The sequence below is a fragment of the Callionymus lyra genome, chromosome 3 (assembly GCF_982586985.1).
Source record: "Callionymus lyra chromosome 3, fCalLyr1.hap1.1, whole genome shotgun sequence".
Lineage (NCBI taxonomy): Eukaryota > Metazoa > Chordata > Actinopteri > Syngnathiformes > Callionymidae > Callionymus > Callionymus lyra.
This window is the reverse complement of record NC_141820.1, coordinates 35,810,415-35,832,305: the sequence shown is the minus strand read 5'-3', so window position 1 is coordinate 35,832,305 and position 21,891 is coordinate 35,810,415. Positions and strand designations below refer to the sequence as shown.

The window sequence follows — 21,891 nt, the reverse complement described above, 5'->3', positions numbered from 1 at the left end:
AACCTACAGGGGTTGATTGAAGACTATATTGTCTGTAGTGTGGTCGTCTGGATGAAGTTGTTTGTCTCTCGTCCTAAGCAGCCGGGATAAGCTCCAGCCCCCTGTGACCTCCACAGGGAATAAGCAGCAGTAGACTATAAATGAAGTACTTCCATCACTCGGACTACAAGTCAAAACATCACTGAAATCGTTGAAGCGGACGACGCATAGTCAAGGACATTCATACTGTGTTTAGCTAGAACTTAGATTATTCATAAAGGCTAACCTTGTTTAACTTATTATATTTAAATAGACGTCTGGAGCTGCTTGTCTAGCACATTTAACAATTTATTTCATCCACGTCTCTAGAACCATGATGTCAAGAGGAAGGAAAGTCGAAATAATTGGGGATTTAAAATGTTTCACTATTCTGTTGAGTCACTGAACATCCAATTCCGGCTGATTCATGCTCATGAAAAATCCTCCTCCGTTCTGACAATGACTTTCCTCCCACATCGCTTCCACTTCCTAAAATACCTCCTTAGGCATGATGGTAAGACAACCCCCTCACCCCCATACATGTATTTATCATATCTAGAGACATATATGTTTTACTTTATACAATCATAAATGAAAGAAAAACAAAGCAAATATAAAACCCCAAGTGAGTTCCCCTTTCCCAACCCCCACCCATTACAGAAATAATGGTAAAAGAATAAAAATAATAATTCCGTCCATTCAACAGATGTGTACCTAATAAACTACAGATACAATCTACAAATAGCATAAAGTCATGTATTTTACCTTTGGCTAAATAATTCAACTTTTAATGACCAGATTACATGAGATCTCTTGCACCCATTGACCAGTTCAATGCAGTGACATGTCTGAACCAAACATTTATTTTCCTCCTTTCATCTTTTAAAATATTTAAAGGAAATCTGTGTCAAATACCCACTTCGGTATTGAAGGGCATTTTGTTTATTTTCATTTGTCATTGTAGAAGTTACCTCTGGTATTTATCTCCAAAAGATTCATAACTTTTCACACATACAATGGAACAAGGTCAGTTTTGTATTTCACACATACATCTTGTATGTTGCGATTAATATGGTTCAATTTCACGGGTGTAATGTCCTCAACAGCCAATTACACTGTAAAAGTCTGAACCTGGTACTGAAATAGTGTTTCCAAAGACTGGACATTTAATAAGTGCTGAATAAAGAAATTAGTAATTTTCTATATTCATCCAAAATTGTGCATCAACATCTAAGGAAATGGTGGCAAAGACTTATTTGAACCAGACAAACCTGGACAGTGTCTCGGCAGCTATTTATGATGTAAACAAGCGGCAGAAAATCTTGCTGCAACTTCTCAACTTGTTAATGAGATAAACCAGACTTGCGTCGTCACATAATCCTGTTGGAAGGTCTGGAGAGGTGGTTGGTCAAATCCCCATAAGACCAGACACCTGGGTTGTGAAGGGACTCAAGCTGGTGGATTTCTCCTCAGACTATGGATCTTTAAGGAGCATCGCAGCTTCATTTATAGTGCGGGCCTGAGAGATTCATTGTATTATTGGGGCCGAAAAGCTTTACAAAGAGACGCACTGCAACAGTTTGGAACCATGGACTCCATCATGTCGCTGAGCGCTCCTCTGAAGCAGTTCACTTACAGCTGTGTGACTTCCAAAGCCTCTCCGGCCAAAAAAACAGTCAGTTCTGGAACATCTGTCCGCAGGAACAGCTTCACACGCCGGAAAAGCATCAGTAGAAGAAGAAGTCTTCCCTGCAGCAGCCAGAAGGTTCCAGACTCGTGGCTCAGAGCCTACCAGGCCGAACTGAAGAAGGAAAGGTACAGTTGTTTGATCTATTTTACTGGGATTCATGTCGTTTTTTAACTCCTCAAAGGATTCTCCATCAAAATTGGAATCTTTTCTTTCGTTGTAAATGCAGAAAAGGATTTATTTGTTGTGGCAGAACAGAATAAAAGAATGAAACATGCTAACACACAAATTAAGCAATAGAAAAGCAGAACCAAGGCAGCGAAACTTAAAGAAACAAACAAAACAAAATTACTAACCTTATAGGGAGGTAGAGATCGATGATAAATTAACAATATATTTTAAAGAGTTCAGCTTTAAATGTCATATTATCACACATGCACATGTTTAAATGCCCAAAATCTAATCCTGAATGGTTTTAAAACATTTTACTAAAAGTATAACCAGTAAAAAAAGGTTTCTAGCCAATCACAGCACAACAGCTAAATGATGAGCTAATAGGCTAACATGTTAGCGCGCCAAATGCTGTACAAGCTAACGTCGAAACTACAGGCTAATGAAATGGAGTCGGTTTCATAATAACGTTTGCGTTCCTGTTCTTTCTACTTTAAGTCGTTGCTCTTGTTATTTTTTTGCTTAATGTATAAACTTGAACATTAAAACCAGCAGCATTACACCACCTTTACACAATAGCACAAAGCTAGCATATCACAAAAGGATACCTAAGTTAGTTTAGCGATCAAAGTAAACTAGCCTTTTATAATACTCGTTTAGAAAACTACATTTTTGACAATGTTAAATTGTCAAAATGTAAATCTATTTCTAAATCAATGCTTTTGTGTAACCTTTTCAGTTTTATTTGAATCCCTATGCCCACAATAAATTACATTTATTTGGGATATGTATAATCCTTAGATTTTAATTTTTGTTTTATTTCCATTTCAACACAAAACAAAGGATTTGTTTCCGGTGATGGCCCAGTTAAGTGTTAAACTTGTCAGGCTGTTTAGCTACAAGGGTTCCAAGCTTAGCAGGATTAGGTGAACATAAATAAACTGCTTGTCCACGTGCATCCACATAATGTTGCTTTTTTTTTTTTACCTTCAAGGAAGCGACAACAAGCAATAATAGCAAAGAAGAATGCAGAGCGGTCTGTGAGGAAAACGCACTTCAGGAGACATCACTGCCTCCCAAAAGTAAGTGTATCACACTGCGTTATTGCTTTTGAATTCCTGAATCTAAAGAACATCTACTACAGCACAAGAAAGGCACGGCCTCCAAGAAGACGGCAGCATCTGCAGCAAAGGACGATTCCTTCTTCGGGGCCTTCAAAGGCCTCAGCTTAGACGGAATGATGGGAGGAACCAACACACCCGCGACTGTTGCTGGAGCCAGTGCTGCTGGTGACCCTTGCAAAGTTATGTGAATGACTGAACTGTTCTCCGAAATACTGCCAAAAAGACTTGAAAATCACAAACTTGAAAAGAAGCTGTAAATAAATGGCTCTCACTTTCATACGTTTCTATTTTTTTTTTTTTTTTTACATGTTGAGCATCACAGACGACACTAAATGTGCCTGAATCTCAGGCAGCATGTTAACAACTGAGACGTCAGATTGTTACAACTATATGCTCCTTTTATTGACCATAATCATGGACCAGGGTTCACACACACTTTGTGAACAAACATGCAGAATTGAATGTGGAAGACTGAAAATAAAGCGGCTACGCGGAAACCTGGACACATCAAAAAATCATTCTTACCTAGTTTATTTTATACTCTCAAATCCTGAACAAAACTCAAAAGACAAACATTCATTTTTGACGTCAAGCTAACTTAAAGAGATCATGTATGTACAGTAGAAAAACAATACAAAACTAAGGTATGTCATGGATGTTGAGCAGTCATGTGACGGGTTCTCAGGCGACAAGGACGACAGCTACTCATTAGATGGCGGACGATGAGGACACACTGGTTTGTGAAAAGAGTTAATAAGTCCTGATTCCAGCATCACTCCCTTTGTTCCATCTTTACTTTGGGAGGTTTAAGGAAGGAACGGTTCTTCTTTTCCTTGCTCTTCCCTTTCGCCTGGAAGTTCCTCCAACTGTCCACCCGTCCGTCTCTAGTCTCCTGTGAGTTGAAAGGAGTGATTTGATTAATTATTCTTGGACATAACCGATACAGAAACCAGTGCCTTGCTGCTTGAAAATTACCTATACATACTTAATATTTAAGAGTTATTTTATTACATTAAAAAATGATGATAAAGCAGCTTCAAATGTGTGCTTTATTACAGCTTTATACTTTAAACAGTGTTTGAACTGCTTAACATATTCAAATTATCTCAGTCTTTAACCATGACTAAGCTTGTTGTGTCCATTTGTCTGTGTGTATGTGTATTTTAGCACATTGTCAATCACCAAAGATTAGTTTACGGAACTTTTTCTTCACTTGAGATGTATATTCATGTTTCCATCAATTCAATTCATTTTTGGAAATGTAACTCTACTTACCAATAAGTCTGTAATGTATTAACATGTTTTTTATTATTATCTTCAATTATATAACAGATAAACCACAATAAGATCTTTTTTACTAAAATGATTCAGCTCAACATAACCAGTAAGTTATGAGCTCATCATAGTAACCGACCTCAAAGTTTTTCTGCCATTCTCTATCTCGCTTCGCTTTCTCCGCCGTTTCAATTTCCTCCTCTCTTGCTCTTTTCCTGAAGGAGGGAAAATAACACTTAATCAAGGCATATATATTTTTATACCATTGGAAAACGTGTCGTTTTTTTTGTCTACCTCTCATGCATATCCTTAGTTTCTCGCTCTTTTCTCTTGATTGCCAGCTCTGCAAAAAGCTTCATGGTCTGTTTGTACACGGCCTGCTTGAACTGGACATTTGAAGAGCGTTAGCATTAACACGAACAATGATGAATGTAATTAAATCAAGACTTACAACTTCAGGGTCATCCTCTTCCACATACTGTGCTTTGCCCTCCTTCTTCAGCTGTTTTCGTTTCTCTTTTATCTATGAGACAAATTAAATATTAAAGAAACATTCTCCAACATTTTTATTCTACAGTACAGTTTCAAGTGTGGATACTCACCATATGTTCAACATACTCTTTTCCTGCATTGATCACATCTAAAGCTCTTCCCTTCTGCTCTGGCTCCAGTAGAAGTTTGTACGCCTTATCCACGGCTGACAGACACAAAAAGTGAAAGATGAGTAATAATTTGCATTCGAAACAAAGGATTAAGGATCAGTGCAAATGAATACCTTCAAATGCTTTTTGGGCTCTTTCTACATCATCCTGATTTTTGTCTGGATGAACCAAAATTGATAACTGAAAGTGTTAGGAGAAAGTGTTTAATTAGTGCCAACAAAGTTAAAAAAAGGTTGGTTTTCTAAAGGAAGTTATTTATTTTGCTTGCTTACTGCTCTGAATCGCTTCTTCAATTCATCATTTGTTGCCTCAGGATCAATTTGCAGCACCTGAGACAAGACAAATATATAGTTGAGGCATGAACCATTGATTGATAGAAATATAATAACTGCAAGAATTTAACAAGGTATTATCCTGGTTAAATGTCACAAAGAACAGACACTTCATTATGGGGGTTCTGAAACTCTAACTATTAATAAACTTACCTATGACCTAATTCTCTTCTCAGTTAAGGACATTAGCAAATATTTAAGAAAAACAAATGTTGGGAGGTTACAATTGTTTTTTTGTTTATACCTCAAATGGGTTGAGGTTAAAGTAGGAGGATCCTGGCCGAAGCAGTCTTTCTATCTGCTGCTTAGATGTCAACACGGAGTCTCGCTTCTCGATTTGCTTCACCTGTAAAACAGCCACACAACGAGATCGCACAGGTTATTAGCAACGAGCCAAGATATAAACAGTTGCCTGTAAAATAACAAGACCAATGATAAACTTCGGCCATCATTGCAAAATGATGTGCTGTGCCATTGCAATTGCTAAATTAAATGAACATTTTAATAAATATTTTAGCCTCCGTATTCCAGCACAATCTGCCATACAACACAACTATTTAGAGACATGTGAACTCATTTTTGTGCGATCCAAAGTATCTGCCTCGATACCTGCGAAACAACCAGTTTACACTACATTTCGAAGACACATTTCAAGTCAGCCACAATAGAACTGTTCGCTTGCCTGTATAAAAAGAATAAATTTGAATGGGTTTTTAACACAAACCCAATGTTAGCTAGTTGTTGTTAGCATTGCTAAAACATGGAGAGGGCCCTTCTGCGGGATACGGGAACAGCAAATGCGACCACAAAGGATAGAGTTTAAAAACAATTTCATCGCCTGAAGTAGTAAGTTGCATTTGCTTTCGCATACCTCAGTGTAGAAGTTTTGAAATAATTCATCCGACACACTGAGAGAAGGTTCTCCTCCGGTGGCCGCCATCTTTAGCTCGTTTTATGTGACGTAAATTTGTGACGGAGCGTTGGCGAACCAAGACGCACTTTCAGCACGTTTTTGTTTTCTGTTCAAGATGAACGAGTGGAAAACCAAAAACACAGCACAAGTTCTATCGGTTCTTTGGTTGCGGCATGAATGTTTATTTTAGCATCGTTTTAGGGAATTTGTTTATATAGTCTTTAACGCCTTCACATTTTAATACGTTCTGTAGCAGTCTAGTTAGGAAGGTAAATTAAAGGTCATACACCATTTAGCTTTTAGATCCTCTTTGCAATTCTGTTGAAGACTTATATCTAAATCGAGCTACCTGTTATTATGCAGTTCAGTCTTTATCCCCCTCGAATGCCCGAGTGGATTTGACCGTGTACACATGGGAACTGAAATCACTCCCTTAATTGGCTTAGATACACATCTACACAATTTAACCAGACGACACCAGCAACAAAAATAATTTGAACATTTTTTGCGTCAACTTTAAACATAAATTGAATTTAACTTATTTAAGACTCAGGGGTTTACCTAAGCATTATAAACAATCCACACATCTTTAGGAGAAATGGCAAACACTACGGAGTAAAAGTTTATTGAGTATAACGCCTATAAACACATTTTCCCAGAAATTCCAGATGGAGACGGACCAGACCCTGCAGGACGATGAATCCTCTAATCATCAGATCTTCACGAATCTAGAACATTTACAAGATCATTTGTTAACTTTTGTCTGAGAATTGACTCATCTTTAATGTCTTGATTGGAATAAGCACTCCCTGACTTAATATACGATTGCTTTGTACCTTAAGCTCAGGTTTTCATGACTGTCCTAGATCAGTCTTCCAGTGTGGTCTGTGGTCTTAGGAAGGAACTTCACCTGCAAACTAGAAGACAACAAAGGTTCATTCAAATCATGTCACTGTCAGGCAGCAGCATAAGAGAAGAATATTTAGCCATGTGGAAGTCAGCAAAATTCACATTATTAAAGAGGTACATAAATTAGATATATTTTCCAAATGTAAAATACGGTTTAGTAGCAAACAAAGGAATTCTGGGATTCAATAAAGTTTTATCTATATATAAGAATCATCAGTGCAATTAATGAACTGATAAAGATAGTTTCCATGTTTTCTTGACAATAACAATTTAAGTTCTTAATAGCTATATTCTAATGACAAAAATAAAGTGTTCTTTTCAGTTAGTCACAATACACACAGGGGTTACTTATTGATTGATAAATATATAAAACAGTACAAGTGTGCTCTAATATTTTTTTTTGACACAAGTGTACTACTGAATGTTAGATTAAACAGTCTTACCAACTAGTCCCATCATCTGTGCCAGTTAGTCACATGGGTTGGGGCAGCTCCTTTTACTGCCTGGTGACAAGAGGCAACATATAAAGCCACATATCTGACGTGACAATGACACTCCAGCATTGGATGGTACTTAAATTTGCAAGAGCTGTTGGCTTCAGATCCGTGGTCCCTACATCAGTCTGGTTTACACAACCTGTCCACTCTTTAACAAATTACTCCCCAAGGACTGAATGATAATTGTGGTATTGGTTTAATGGGTTCTTCAGAAAAGAAACACAGCAAAGCAAAGGTACCATAACCCTGAAAATTAACCGTGTAGGGACCACTGAGAAAGAGGGAAAGGAAAGCACAATTGTTTATCATTTGATCATTGAATACTCAATTGAGAAATGAAAAGCAAATAGCATTAAAGAATATGAGACAATCGATCTTAAATGTGTCATGTTGTCAGCTGATATAATTGTCAGTATTAACTTCTCTTCTACATTCAAAGTGCTGTCAACTCTCTATCCAGGATTCAGGTTGAACAATTAAAAAGCCATTGTTGGATGAAAAAAGAAAATAGACGCAACAAGGTGTCTCTGTGTGCAGCTACTTTCTTTAGGTCCATGGTAGAGGCGAAAAAACAGCATCTCATGTGCATCAATGCCAAAATCGGGAGGGGAAATCTGAAATTCTATTTAATGAGAAATCATTTTTTAAATCAAATTACTATACGTGTATGAAAGGACCTTGTATTAAGGATTGGTCTTCCTTAGACCTGAAATGATAAATTTGTGACTACTGAACTAGTGGCTACAATTCACAATTGTTGCGCAAGCAAGTATTAGTTCCAGAGTACTGCTAGGTGCGTCTACAAATTAAATGATTCTAATCGAACGACTGTGTGTTTCAAGCAATAATGTGGAACACCGCAATGTGTGTTACACTCATGTTTTTCAACAAGGTTGTACATGTTTAGTCTTCACACTGTCCGTCAAGGTTTATATCAATCTTATGTTATGAGATCTAGAACTTTGCGAGAGGAAAGTGCTTTATTAACCCACTCATTTTTACTCAATTTGATTACTTCTACAGAATTAGGAACTTTATTCTGAAATATAATAGGATGAGCAACATTGGTTTATTGAATAGTGCAGCACTTTGATTGTAGCAGTCATGTTTTTGCAACATCCTAGTCAGAAAATGCTTAGTTTACTAGGATATCATTACTAAATATATATAGATAATTGAAAAATTAGAAATGAACGAAAAACTATCGTGTTTTGGTATTTAGATGATAGGAAAGACTACTGGAAATTGCGACTTGCTATCGCCAGAATATTTTTCCAATAATGGTGAAAGGCAAACCTAAAATTTGGATGTTTCTTTTTGCACATACGGTAAAAGAGCTTCCAAAACTGATATGCTTGACTCAAAATCATGGCAAGTGTTTCTCCGGTGATTTCGATTAGCCACAGAAGAGGGGATAGTACTCTGCGCAAAGCTAGCTCACCCTGGAGCACCGTTCAGGTGAGTCCCTCTACTGGTGCCGCCCTCTTTGCTCCTCCACCTAGGCAGGTTGGAATAAGAGGACACACACATGAAACACAATAATAGTAGCAGTGTCATTAAGGCAGTTAAAGGTGAAGACTTGGGTATACAAAACCATTCTGACTTCATTGACGATCAGTTGAATTTGAACCATTTGGAATCTCTGATCCTCGAGGAAAGAGGTGGAGAAGATGAACCGATTTTGTAGACCATTCCAGGTGACTATAGGTCTTGATCAAATGTTTCATAATCTCAGGATCATGGTGCAACATTGAGTTTGTCCCAGTCTATGTTTTTGTGGAGACGTACACATCAGGTGTCTAATATTTTCAGTAGAGAAATAGAGATACTATTCAGATCTTTTTTTTAAGTTCCCAATACAATGAGTTGTTCAAAATAAATAAAAACCCTCAGTTTGGACCGGTATGTACACATATTGAATCAAGTCAGGTTGTCAAATAAAGATGGTCAGCCGTATGATTTGGATTTTAATGTCTAGTTGTTGCTGGGAAAAATCTCTGAAAGGTCAAATTTTCTGGATTTAAATGAGGTGAACATTAAAGACACTAGTGATGTCATGGACAATATATTGAACAGGGTTTCATTTATACACAATCACATTATCTTTGGGCCTTTAAAAGGTTTCAACACATTTTGGGTTGTGAATCAATTTTGTGAATTTAGTAAATACTTTTGGGGAGAAAAAGAAAAGGCAGATTCCAATCCCTCCTTTAAATGCTGTTTTCAAAAAAACTTAAGAAATGTAAAAGCCTTGGTTTGACTGAAACATGACTTAGCACCAGGACCTGACTTTAGGCTGAGGTTTATACATATATTCTCTACAGTTTATCAATACACCAGATCACATTTTTGAAGGTGAACCCATCATCAAAATGACTCATCATCACCATCTCCCTCGATGTTTCAAAGCACCAGATTCAAACCATTGACATTCCCACTAGTTTCAGAGTGTACATCTCTACACAGAAAAACAGACGGGAACAACCTTAGAGCAGTTTCAATTACACCTGGTCATCCAGCAGATGCTGCAGTGGTTAGCAGGAATGTTCATTTAGTCCTCTTAATTGGTCAAAAATGTTTCACATTTTCCTTTTTGAATGCACATTTCTGTCCTTAAAATTTGAAAATGAAAATTTGAGCTGAAAAAAGATGATCTTTATTCCAATGTGATAATTGTGAATTGAATGACAACACTGAATTTGTGTATCTGACAATTGACTGATTCTCATCTGAGTTTTATTGAAATGAAAACAAACTTAAAAGTTATAAATACAAAGACCATCAGAGAACAGAACTCTATGGCTTTTAAGGTAAGCCAAACCAAAATTCTAATGGGCATGTTCAAAGAAAACATAGGAAGTTATGATTTCAATTTTTTTTAGAAAAAAAAAAAACAAGACACAAATTGTTGACCTCTACGACTATGCATACACGTGAACATTACAAATCTTGATTTTTTTTAACCTTCCTGTGGATTTTTTCTCCACCATTGCAAAAAATGAAATATGAAGGTGTAAGCATTCGCATTATATACAAGCAAGGCCCTAAGCAACTATTGGGAGTCACAAATAAAAGGAGTACAAGAAGGGGAGATAGGGGAAGAAGCATGTTAGAAACTTACTGCAAGGCAAGTTCTTATTTAATGTCCTCAGACTTTGGATAATCGATGTCCACTTTTGAAAATGTTCATGTTTGGCTTTAGAATGACCGGAACGAGACAATGACACGTTTTGATTTTGCCACACAATTGTAGTAAGAAGAGGAAAAACAGAAAAATTGTTACGTTCACTTCTTCAGCCAAAAGGTCTTTCCAGAGAGTCATCTTGAGCCAATTTTTGAATTTATGATGGATATATACAGATTTGTAATGGGATGTAACAAATAAAATGTAACAGATGTTACTGAGGCCAATTTAACCCACACCTATGCATCATTTTTTTTTCTTTTTTTGTGTCAAAGCCAAATGTATTTGGTGCCTTTACTTCCACTGCTGCCCATAAGAATCCTGTGAAAACTCCATGTTGTCATTACTGTAACCATAGTTACCGGAATAGTCGGCCCCTTGCTGCAGAGGCTGCTGAGCGATCGGCTGGGACCCCCAGTTCTGTTGGGTGTTGGTCTGGCGGCGTTTGGAGTCAGGCTGGTTAAACACATCCGCCTTCCTCTTTCCACCCACGTTTCCTCCACGGTTGCCTCTTGCCCCACGAAGACCGCGGCCCCTGTGAGGCTGGAATGGGGCTCCACGGCCTCCACGGGCACCTCTCGGACCACCCAGAGGAAGGCCTCTTTGGGGGTAGCCTCCTCTGCCTCGTGCAGGGGGTGCACCACGAGATCGAGGAGGGGGTGGGCCGGCTCTGCTGGGACGGGAGCCACGGCCCCTCATGCTGTACACATCTTCATAGTAATAAGGGTCTTCATAGCCACCACGGTAGTCATGGTAGTCGTAGCCGCAGTAGTCATCGTAATAATCATCATACCCGTAGTAATCTGGAGGGTAGGCGTAACCCCCTCGGTTGCCACGCCCCCTTCCACGGCCAGGTGGAGGCATGCGTGGAGGTTGGTAATAATAATATTCATCATACCTTTAAAAAAAGCAAAAGGAGTTGCCAATATTAAAGAAGAGATCTCAAATCTTCAACACTGAGGGACATTCAAAAAAGGGTGGATTTGGTCTTACCCGCCCCCTCTTGTCGTCTGGCGAGCTGCTTGCCTTTCTTTCCTCTTCTTGTCTGGCGGCTTGGCAAGGACAATTTCAATCTCCTCCCCTCCAAGCTCCTTTCCATTCATCTCATCCATTGCCTTCAAGTTATTCATTCACATGGAAAAAGTAATGACTTTGATCAGTCCAAGTGGTGGAGCAGTCTATAGGCATTTTCAAATGGTTGGGAGAAGAGTAACTGTAAAGGCCTGGGCACACCGCGCCGATTGTGGGGCGTCTGACGCCATCAGGCAGTCCTGTGTGGTCTGATGTAGTCTGACCCTGTCCCTCGGAAAAATGCCTCGGAACACACCAATGAGACTGTCGGCAAAAGTATGTTCTGCGCATGTGCGACAGCGGGTGACGCTGCAGCGTGTTGACGCTAGAGTAAAGTGAAAAGTGGAAATGCTCCGAGACTAGTCGGTGTTTTCACCCGTTAAACGAAAAATTAAATAAAAATACAATGGATAACGACACAAAGTGAAGCGACTGGTATTGTTAGCCCTTGGTCTTCTTGTTGTGGAAGAAAGAAGTCTCAGAAAAAACGCAAGTAGGTGAGAGTGGATCTCACAGGGGCAGCTCGGAGGGATTTTCCGTATACGTGTGTCGAGCTTATCTAGTGTTTACAATAGTCACTTCCGTTTCATTGTCCTGCGCTTTTTCGCAAGCCAAACCTAGCACTGGACCAATAAGACTGATCATCGAGCCCGACTGAGACTCCAGACTGAACCCGTCTCTTTTGTCGTCCGACTAGGACGCCGGCTCCCGAATAGGGGAGACACACGCACTTGGGGCGCCGACCACAAAGGACTGCCCGACGCCCGATAATCGGCACGGTGTGTCAAGGCCTTTACAATAAGTCCAACATAAACACAAAAATGTGGTGATGTGCTTCAGCTTCATAAAAAAAAAAAATGTACCACCCGTTATTAAACAATTACAGATGGTTATTATTTTAAACTTGGCAGTAGATACGTGTAATCTTGCAATGGTATCAATTTGACTTGGTTTTGATTTAATTCCATTCCACTAACCTTCCAAACACTTTTTTTTTTTAAAGAAAAAATTACCTTACCACAAAAATCTTTGATTTAGCTTACCAGAAGAAACTACTTATTTGTATAAACAGCAGGAAAACAACTAGTGTCCATATTTTAAATGAGCTATATAGTAAAAGGTATAAAATAGATAGCATTTAATATAACATTTTTGTACATTTTTGTTTCCAAAAATGTCATTACATTACATTTCATTCGAATATAAATTATTGACAACCCACCTTTACAGCAGCATTTCTCTCCTCAAAATGTACAAAAGCGTAGTCTTTCAATTTCTTCACACGCTCAAGTTTTCCAAATTGAGAAAAGGTGCTTTCCAGGAGCTCCTCAGTGACAGCAGTTGCAAGCTTTCGGACAAAAAGAACCTTCACCTGCAGACAAAGTACAGGATTACAATCTAAAGCAAGAATAATCATTTGCAATGAACAACAAAGAAGGACTTGAAGACCTTAGCCATAACTTCTGGATCTGGCTCTGCAACAGGGTCCGCCCACTCCACAGTCACGGGGTTCCCCCACACCTTGACCTTTCCACTCATGAGGCGACGACGGGCTTGTGCAGCAGACTTGTGGTCCTCATATTCCAGGAAACAAAACCCTCGATTCTTCTTCTTGTCATCAGGTTGATGGTACAGTATCACCTCCTGAAGGCCCTCTGAGAAAACACCCCCATCAAAGAGTTAACCACTTGCTAATGTCTGCAGAAACATCATTACACCAATATTGACCTGTAACTTTGCCAAAGTCTTCCAAAATGCTTTCCCTGGTCTTGTTCTTTGGAATAGATCCAACAAAGAGGCGATTGTTTGCAACTGATATACACACCCCAAGGTACTTGCCAGGTCGGATTTCATGATTATCGCACTAGAACACAAATGCATATGCAACAGTTAGATACTAAATGGCAACACCAACAGATGTTAAAGATGTGGTAAATTGGGCCACACTACACCAAAAAGAAAGACTATGTATCAGGTTCGATTAACTAACCAGTGACAAATTAAAATCAGTTTTTGTTATGACCATCTTTTTGTAGAAATATTCAAATAATTAAACTTCATTGGCAATTGTCTAATTTAGAGTGCATTTTCCTTCTAATTTTAGATTTTCTTCCGAAATGTTAAAACAGCCCATTGATAACTGAAATATGCAGGTAAATACAAAGTGGCGGCCACCATGAACTTTGTCCTTTGTTTTACATTTAAGGAAATTCAAAAGATACTTACAAGTTTAACTGCTTTCTGGGCGTCATCCTTGTTGCAGTATGTGATAAAGGCATAGCCTCTGTTTTGACCAGAAAGTGGGTCCATCATTAACCTGAGATCCCAAATGGAACCAGCAGACTCAAAAAGTGGCACCAGTTCATCCTCATAAAGGTCTCTTGGGATTTTACCGACAAACACCTTTTGGGCCCAAACACAGTAGAAAGTTACCAACTGTCAGTTTGTCTTGGGCCAATTTTCAAGCTTATGCATTTCTAATCCTTACCTCAGTACCAATTCCTGGTTGGGTTCCTTTAAACACACCATCAGGTGGAGGACCACCATACTTTCTTTGTCCTGTGGTGACATCTAGAGTGTAGCCTGTGCGATCCAACAGGGCCTTCAAAAAAAAAAATAGAGTAAATGTTTCACTATGAGGTCATGTGCATCTTTTAAGTTTGCTTTGTAGCTTTAAAGTGGAAGTTTCGTTTACCTTTATTTTTCCTTCATCTGGACCCTTGGTGGATTCTTGAACTTTACTTCCTTGCTTTTCTCTCTGTCGATATGTCTTCATTACTCCGCAGAGGAAAGCACTCTTATTCTTAAAAAGAAAAAAATGGGGTTAAGAGGGACATATATTGGCGTAAACATATTATATGGTAAAACTGGAGGTTCTTTTTTTTTTTTTACATCTCAAGCCCACCATAGAAATCCCTTTCTTATTACATTCGTACGTTTTTCATGACATCTTCCCAAATGACAATGAACAACATTAACAAAGAGAATGTAAGGTAAACTACACAAATACCTGTACATGGGACAAGTCACTCTCTTTGAACTGCTGCAGCACAGAAAGAGCCCCTTCCTCATTGAACTCTCGAAGTGCATCAATTGCCCTTTCATCAAGATCTTCATAGGCAACCAATCCTATGAAATACCCCAATGTCAGTCAACTTGGTTTGTTTTAACAAACCTGCTGTAAAGTCACTGCACAAACCTGTCTGAAAGATGTTGTCAAGACTCTCTGCAACCTCCTGGGGAAGCCCTGCATCGATGAGCGTCTGGTAGTTCTCTGTGTGGGTTGTCACATCCATTGGTTCTTCCTCCTCCTTGATAAGGACAGAGCTACCGTTCACCTCAGTACCAGCCATTCTGTTTGTGAAACCAAAACAAAGATGCAAGGAAAACGTCTGGATCCAATCAATGTATTGGTTATCGAACTTTGATGATAAGAATATCTGTCTTAAACACGATGACACTGATCAAAACCTTTGCCTGCAATTGTACAATGGTAAGCAGATTAATATGCATTAAACTCGGCAATTTAACAATGCAATGCGAATCTAAATACTTCAAAAAGTATGTTTTGAAACGATTGTTACATTTCAGTTTTTTGTTAGCTCTACGAACGAGGACTTCGCAAACAAATATTTAAAAGCGTATTTTAACCGACGGGAGAAACTCCAATTAAGTAAGTAATTCCATATACAGCTTTTTTGTCTAAGGGTAAATAGTATTTTTAAACGTGAAAACAATGACATTTTGACGTGTCTTACAAAACGATAGTTCGGAGCAAAATGATCCAGTTTTAACACGTAATGGCGAACATTATATCAAAATCAGATGTTTGAATTTCGAAATGACTCCTCGCGTTTAAAGACATTTCTTTCGTAAAAATCTACCTGTAGGTTTGTGTTATTGTGTCGGCATTGTGTGGCGGCCGTCCCGCCCCCCTCGCCATGCCGTCCTTAAAAATAACACGATTTAAGGTTTCCAATTCACCAAAAACAACTACGTGACACTCCTTTTTAAGGTCTGGGTAGCGACAGGACAATATCCATCTTGTTTTATCATTGAAATCCACGTATACGTATGTTAGCTAGCAAGCTAGCAGAACGATTTGCGTCCACATACGTAGGCCGCCCGCCGCAGACGCCTTTATACAAACCCTACACAACCGGCGTGCAAAGAAGCAGTTAGCCAAACTTACCGGTCGCTTTAGAGGGGCTAGCAGCAGTGCGGGGCTCGGTATAAAAACAAAAAACACGTCAATGGTATAAAAAGTCAGCTAATGTGGAAAATGTACAGCTGGAATCAAACACGAGACAAAAATTCCAGACAGCCAGACTCTCGTCTCCGACTGGCTCGAACAACACCGCGGCTATGCAAACATCGCGAGACTTCCGAGGACGCTCACGTTAGGGCGTGTTTTGTATTTTTCGTTACCGCCACAACTGCAGGGAGAGTCAGGTTCGGTTTATTTATCATTTAGAAGATAAACATTATAGCTACGTGTCACACCAAATTAAGTTAGAATTAGGCAAAAACGATGCAATTTGTTTTACAGGTAGTGTTTTAAAAGGAAGATGGAAATGCCAACTGTAATTGAAAAAAAATTACTTTATTTGTAGTTCTGTACTCATTACGTCTCATACAGGACAACATCTGAGTTTGTTTCTGTATTTTGGCAGGAAAGGGTCGATAATATTTAGTCATCATGTTTTAGCTTTCTGATTTTCCCCCTATGGCGATCGATTTCTTTTTGTAGACGCTCAATCTCCTTCTTGTGGTGGTCGATCTCTTCAGCATGATGCTTCCTTAGAGCCTCCATCTGCTCCTTCTCCTTTTGCCTGCAAGCACAGAGGATCTTGGTCAAAAAGATTTCACATTTTTTTTCATAGATGGTCCTTGCAAATGATGCCAATTCGAATACCTGAAGTACCGCTCCTCTTCAGCTGCTTGCCTTTTCCCAAATGCACCTCCAGCTTCCCTCACTGAGCCTCCTCCGCCTCCACCCTTGCCAGCCCCGGACCCCAAGTCCCCAAGCTAGGATTAAAATGAGAGAAAAGTTTACTCATTTGTTTCAAAAATATAATTTGAATGCATTGCATTAAAATGCATGCAAAAAATGCACAAGTGATAATAGAAAAAAAACGTGTTTTCTCTCCTCTGGAGTGTTATTTGAATGATACAGGAAGTATAATTAAACAAGGATCAATACTGTCTGCAGTCAATGGGAACGACACGTTTACAAACCAGATCATCATGTTATGGCCTAACATAGAACATTACATTACAATACACAGTACGTTCTCTGCAGCCACTTTTACCGTGTAATGGAAAGACTCGCGCTGTTTTAAAAAACATTAATGTTGCGCAATCCAAAAGCCAGGTCAGGTGACTTCACTTTTCCCTGTTTATTTATTTTTGCAGTGAAGGAGAACGGCTGTCAGTTATTGCATATGGCGTATTGAAAAATACGCATCATAGAACACACAGACCTACTATTTGATAGCTTTATCCGATAGGCCTTCGAATCGTCGACACACAGGAATGTAAAAAATCGAGGGATATATATACTGTATGTTAGCGTTTAGCTTAGCCTGTATGCTAGCCCGATATGCTAACGTCAAAAGTCATCAGTTTACCTGATCAGATCCCTTTCTGATCTGAGAGAAGAGACACTCTCTCAACCTCGACCGCAACAAGAGTCTCGCCATTTCCCTGACAGATGCAAGCAGCGTGACACAGCAGATAGGGGAGATATTCTGATAACGCTTGAAAAAAAAAATATGCGGAGGAATTTTGCCTTCAAGTTAAGCAGGTCTGAGATGGGAGTGGAGCTCCAGTCCTCGATGTTTCGATTGTTGCCACAGTCAGCTTGTTATTGCCCCCAGGTGGCGAGGGAGGGAACTGACGGGCTTTCTGCACGACATAGAAAAAACACACCATCAATATGTGATCAATTGGATATATTTAATACTTTGCAGTTTTTTAGTTTGTCATTTGAAATTATACCGCTTACTTACTTCTTGTAAAAAGTGATTTTAAATATGTTTTTATGGTTAAGTAATATCCTTTAATTTCCCCTGAAAATACGGATTGTACAAGTTTGTTTAATAACTAAAATAATTGTTTTACAAACCACGACCAGATGTATGCAACAGGAATATGTGAAAAAACTAAATAACGCCATTATCATGTTATTCATATGTAGTGAAGCAAATAAAAAGAACTTGAGCAACTATTGAATGATGAAGATATTAACAGTGGAAGTAAAATGTTCTGATATGAATGAGTTAAACTACATAATATATATATATATATATATCGTTTGATTTCTAATGCTTTGTGTGTGGTAGATGAGGACAGAAATATGGTAGGTGGGACTCAGGAGGATGATGGAAGATAGGTTAAGGTGGGTGGAGGAGGCGGGTTGGGTACTGGTTTTATTGGAAAAAACGACCAAGCAGTTTTTCCCCCACCAATTATGTCATCATGTATTCTCAGTATAAATTCAGTATTCTTTAAAAAAAAAAAAAATTCTACTGCATGTTTTCCTAAACATATTTCTTCTTCAGTTTTGAACAGGTATGAAACAATTCTCTCTGAATCCAAATAACATGATTAATCAACATTACCATAGCATTAAAATCCTTTCCTAAATAAAGCAAAGATTGTCTCATTATTAATACTTTAATATATATTTTTTACTTCCCCTATTCATTCTCTTTTCCTGCCATACGTTGATGGCCAATTTTGTTTCACAAGAAAACAGTCATCCTTATGGCAGTTTAACAGAATGTTTTCTTGAAAAGTAGAGCATATTTGTGCAGGACTAGAAGCACCACCTGAGACACCCTGCACTGTTCTCATTGCTGCCCTCATTCGCTGCTTGTTTTCTGACAGATAGGTCATTTGTACTGCGATGATGCTCTGATTTCCTGACTCTCTAGGGTCTTCTTGACAGCCTAGGATCTGCCCACAATCCACACCCAGATGCCATGAGTGAGGATGCTCTTTACAGAACACTGCAGAAAGTATGGTCCATTTTTATTTCAGTTTCCGGTTGACATATGTTTAAAGTGACAAACCCGGCCTGACATCATCATGTTGGTCCACAAAGGGATGGAGGACTCTCACTCAAGAGAAGCCTTACAGCATATTCGTGCATGTGGGTGTTTAGTACAGATGAGTCACAGCTGTGATGAACATTCTTCCAGCTCATGGTCACTGACACTCACCTTTCTTTTCGCAGGACTCGAACCACAAGGAGACGCTTTGACGACAGGAAATGTGGACGAGGAACTCCTGCTGTTGAGGATTGATATTAATCTTGCTCATGGACACAGCAAACACACCCAGACCAAGGGTCTTCTTTTATCTTTATTACAAGTGTTTAAATCTGCTGCAGGTACACAGATGCAACAGATGGAGGCAGTGTTGGCACATATCAGGAGGTGTGACTAAGCAGTTACCATTACATTTACAATAAAACTATTTAATCTGAAAACATATTATAAAAAAGATAAATGCATACAATATGATTTTGAATGGAATTTCAATTACTTAATTTTTTTTAATATTAATTTTATTTCAGTGCATAGGGCTTTGGGTCATAATCAGATTTTTAAAATGGTTGATACAGGGTATTATTGCACCATTTTCTTATACAAATACAATACATCATTGTATTCAAAACATAAACAATTTTCTCAGGTTCCAATATTCTTAACCTGGATGATGGGTGTGTTGAAAAGTTACAGAGCTGCTATATCTGCATAGAAAGGTGTGATTTCCTCTGTTCTGGGTTCTTTTTTGGAGCCAGTGTCACAGGATTTCTGGAAAGTTGATGTAGCTTACACAATGCATGACCTACAAAGCTCTTATAAGAAACACATTTATTATTAATCCAACCTCTTACAACAAAGAAAAAGAATGAAAACGCTTTGAATGAAACCACCTAATACTATACAATTTTGTATTCTGTAAGTGTTGGTATTATCTCAACACACAGTCAGAAACTATTAATTTCTTACTTAATTGGTAGAAGCAACAACTAAATGACCTTATTACTGACCTGTTTTGGGTGTATGTCGGTACATCATATTTTTGGGCATACTTCCGGTACAGAGAAAAGAGAGCAGCTGGTTACCTGAATTCTTTCAGAGCTGCTCACCTCGTCGGCTCATTTGTTGCCATAGCAAACAGTTACCTGGCAACAGCAAAGACCTGAGCAAAGACAGAGTAAGGTCATGCAGAACAAGAAGTGACAGAAGGTTCCGTTGCAAATCAATCACGGTGCTGATTTTAATGACAAAATTACTATTATACCTACAGAGAAATACGAGTACAAATATTTGCACATAAAATATATACACATTTCATTTTTATTGTGAGCATCATGCATATTACACCTGCATTAACACCATCTCAGTTGGTGGTGCTGTGAAATATGAATTTGTGCTGATGAGGGATATTTATTAATTCCTTTTCACAATTTCCATCTACAGGGTTTTAGGATTCTGGAGTCTCTCTGAGCTACATAAGGAACCAGTTAATTGTGTACAGACAAACAACTACACACACTAACATATAGCAGCATTTTTATGTTTTTTATAAATAAATTCTAAATAAGGAGATCATTAAGCCGACGATTAAAAATACATAAACCTACATAATACGGTCAACATATTGTTTAATAATTTACTTTTTTTGTAGAGGTGATACAGGTTTGTGTGAACATTGGACATCCACAAGAATATAAGTGGGTACATCACTGGAGCAAGTCAGCTAAGAAGTAGCTTACCTGCGAGGGAAGTGTCAAAACCCATGTTGTTGATTGAACTCAGATGTGGTGGATAGCTTTGCTTTTTTATCCCTAGAGGTTTGTGTGTGGTAGATGAGGACATGAGATGACAGGTGGGACTCAGGCGGATAAAAATAGGTTAGGGTGTGGGAGGCTGATTTGGGTACTCCTGATAGGAAAATAATATCTACCTTTTGTTCTATTGGGCACAACGACCAAGCAGTACCCTTTTTTTTCAGTTTTGAACATGTATAAAAAATTACTCTCTGAGTCCAGATGATTAATCAACCTTACCATCGCTGAAAAATGCTGTCCTAAACTAAGCACAGATTGTCTCATTATTAATACTTTGTTATTTGTTTATTTTCGACTTCCCTATTAATTGATTTTCCCTTCCATTAGTTGAATACCTATTTGTTTCACCTGTTATATTTCCTGGTTCAAATCCCGCCACGTCTGGCCTTCATTGCAACATTTTCATAACCTCTTTTTGATATTTTCTTGTGTTACTTTTTCTAAACTTTTTCTTTATTGTCTGATATTCATGTATGTTCCACTGCCTCCATTTGGATTACCTTTTCGCACATGGGTTCACCTTCACTTATAATTCTATTTTTGTTATTTTAATTTTATAGAATACTTAATTCAATAGTTAAAAAATGATAAAAAGGTATTTGACTAATAATCCAAAAATCTAATAACGTGTCCTCTGTCTGCACCAAGGTCTCCTCCCAATTGGAAAAGAGTTTCTGAAGGAGGAATCCAGGGACTCGTCATAAAGACGTGCCCGAGCCACCTCAACTGGCTTCTCTCCATGTATAGGAGCAGTTGTTCTACTTTGCGTCTCTCCTGAATGACTGAGCTCCAAACCTTCTCTTTAAGAGAGTGTCCAGAGAACTTTTTCAGTATTAGTGTTTATTTGCTACAACAAAAAACAAATCTTGATATCTTTATGAATGTATTTCTTGAAAAAAATATAATCTAAAGTATTTATGACAGAGTCATAGAGAACAGCTGGTGTGTAAGTGAATGGATGTTACACAATCTCCTAGAAACATTATTTTATGATTTCACATATTTGAGGCATATCGTTCATGTAGAGTGCGGCGATTACTTTGGTTGCCATGGTGATAATCAAGAATGGTAGAGGCAGCATTATCTTTGTGTTCTGAACTCATTGGCCTTATAACCAGAGAACAAGCGGTCCACATAAGCTGGTTTCATCACTGGTTTCACGGGTTCAGCAATAATTAAGGA

The 21,891-nt window shown here is 38.4% G+C and overlaps 4 protein-coding genes across 5 annotated transcripts; 1 reads left to right on the top strand and 3 right to left on the bottom strand.

Annotated features, from left to right (window-relative positions):
- The first annotated feature begins 1,606 nt into the window (after nt 1-1,606).
- Nucleotides 1,607-3,191, top strand: LOC148084613 (uncharacterized). The gene is made up of 3 exons (XM_087787729.1): nt 1,607-1,833; nt 2,871-2,958; nt 3,021-3,191. Exons 1-3 carry the CDS (start codon nt 1,607-1,609, stop codon nt 3,186-3,188), a joined length of 483 nt encoding a protein of 160 aa, XP_087643855.1. The 3' UTR covers nt 3,189-3,191.
- Nucleotides 3,192-3,515: 324 nt separating this feature from the next.
- On the bottom strand, nt 3,516-6,235 carry dnajc8 (DnaJ (Hsp40) homolog, subfamily C, member 8). The gene is made up of 9 exons (XM_087787728.1): nt 6,141-6,235; nt 5,514-5,615; nt 5,210-5,266; nt 5,051-5,117; nt 4,878-4,972; nt 4,727-4,798; nt 4,570-4,661; nt 4,415-4,490; nt 3,516-3,892 (listed from the first exon to the last, which is right to left on the bottom strand). The coding sequence occupies exons 1-9, from the start codon at nt 6,207-6,209 to the stop codon at nt 3,773-3,775; spliced, it is 750 nt and encodes a 249-aa protein (XP_087643854.1). The 5' UTR covers nt 6,210-6,235; the 3' UTR covers nt 3,516-3,772.
- Nucleotides 6,236-7,534: 1,299 nt separating this feature from the next.
- On the bottom strand, nt 7,535-16,215 carry LOC148084611 (heterogeneous nuclear ribonucleoprotein R-like). Of its 2 annotated transcripts, XM_087787727.1 has the most exons (13): nt 16,036-16,215; nt 15,043-15,197; nt 14,854-14,972; nt 14,539-14,646; nt 14,332-14,445; nt 14,070-14,246; nt 13,572-13,707; nt 13,293-13,498; nt 13,066-13,215; nt 11,766-11,887; nt 11,135-11,670; nt 9,030-9,086; nt 7,535-7,594 (listed from the first exon to the last, which is right to left on the bottom strand). In XM_087787727.1, the coding sequence occupies exons 2-12, from the start codon at nt 15,194-15,196 to the stop codon at nt 9,043-9,045; spliced, it is 1,866 nt and encodes a 621-aa protein (XP_087643853.1). In that variant the 5' UTR covers nt 15,197; nt 16,036-16,215; the 3' UTR covers nt 7,535-7,594; nt 9,030-9,042. The 2 variants fall into 2 exon arrangements, with proteins under 2 accessions (XP_087643853.1, XP_087643852.1); XM_087787726.1 differs by lacking the exons at nt 7,535-7,594; nt 9,030-9,086 and having other exon boundaries at nt 10,308-11,670; nt 16,036-16,214.
- A 210-nt stretch (nt 16,216-16,425) lies between these two features.
- On the bottom strand, nt 16,426-17,689 carry LOC148084610 (ATPase inhibitor, mitochondrial-like). The gene is made up of 3 exons (XM_087785982.1): nt 17,474-17,689; nt 16,759-16,871; nt 16,426-16,675 (listed from the first exon to the last, which is right to left on the bottom strand). Exons 1-3 carry the CDS (start codon nt 17,543-17,545, stop codon nt 16,534-16,536), a joined length of 327 nt encoding a protein of 108 aa, XP_087642108.1. The 5' UTR covers nt 17,546-17,689; the 3' UTR covers nt 16,426-16,533.
- Between the last annotated feature and the right edge of the window lie 4,202 nt (nt 17,690-21,891).

What these genes read in the sequence shown, in the direction of transcription:
- LOC148084613 (XM_087787729.1), top strand. Translation starts at nt 1,607, where the DNA reads ATGGACTCCATCATGTCGCTGAGCGCTCCTCTGAAGCAGTTCACTTAC. An exon ending in GCCGAACTGAAGAAGGAAAG is followed by an intron (nt 1,834 to 2,870) that starts GTACAGTTGTTT and finishes TTTACCTTCAAG; the next exon opens with GAAGCGACAACAAGCAATAA. An exon ending in GACATCACTGCCTCCCAAAA is followed by an intron (nt 2,959 to 3,020) that starts GTAAGTGTATCA and finishes CATCTACTACAG; the next exon opens with CACAAGAAAGGCACGGCCTC.
- LOC148084611 (XM_087787726.1), bottom strand. Translation starts at nt 15,196, where the DNA reads ATGGCTGGTACTGAGGTGAACGGTAGCTCTGTCCTTATCAAGGAGGAG. An exon ending in GTGACTTGTCCCATGTACAG is followed by an intron (nt 14,647 to 14,853) that starts GTATTTGTGTAG and finishes TTTCTTTTTAAG; the next exon opens with AATAAGAGTGCTTTCCTCTG. An exon ending in AGAGAAATGCTGCTGTAAAG is followed by an intron (nt 11,888 to 13,065) that starts GTGGGTTGTCAA and finishes AATAACTTGAAG; the next exon opens with GCAATGGATGAGATGAATGG.
- LOC148084610 (XM_087785982.1), bottom strand. Translation starts at nt 17,545, where the DNA reads ATGGCGAGACTCTTGTTGCGGTCGAGGTTGAGAGAGTGTCTCTTCTCT. An exon ending in TCAGAAAGGGATCTGATCAG is followed by an intron (nt 16,872 to 17,473) that starts GTAAACTGATGA and finishes TTTTAATCCTAG; the next exon opens with CTTGGGGACTTGGGGTCCGG. An exon ending in GAAGAGGAGCGGTACTTCAG is followed by an intron (nt 16,676 to 16,758) that starts GTATTCGAATTG and finishes CTGTGCTTGCAG; the next exon opens with GCAAAAGGAGAAGGAGCAGA.
- dnajc8 (XM_087787728.1), bottom strand. Translation starts at nt 6,209, where the DNA reads ATGGCGGCCACCGGAGGAGAACCTTCTCTCAGTGTGTCGGATGAATTA. An exon ending in TGAAGAAGCGATTCAGAGCA is followed by an intron (nt 5,118 to 5,209) that starts GTAAGCAAGCAA and finishes TAACACTTTCAG; the next exon opens with TTATCAATTTTGGTTCATCC. An exon ending in AGCCCAAAAAGCATTTGAAG is followed by an intron (nt 4,973 to 5,050) that starts GTATTCATTTGC and finishes TGTGTCTGTCAG; the next exon opens with CCGTGGATAAGGCGTACAAA.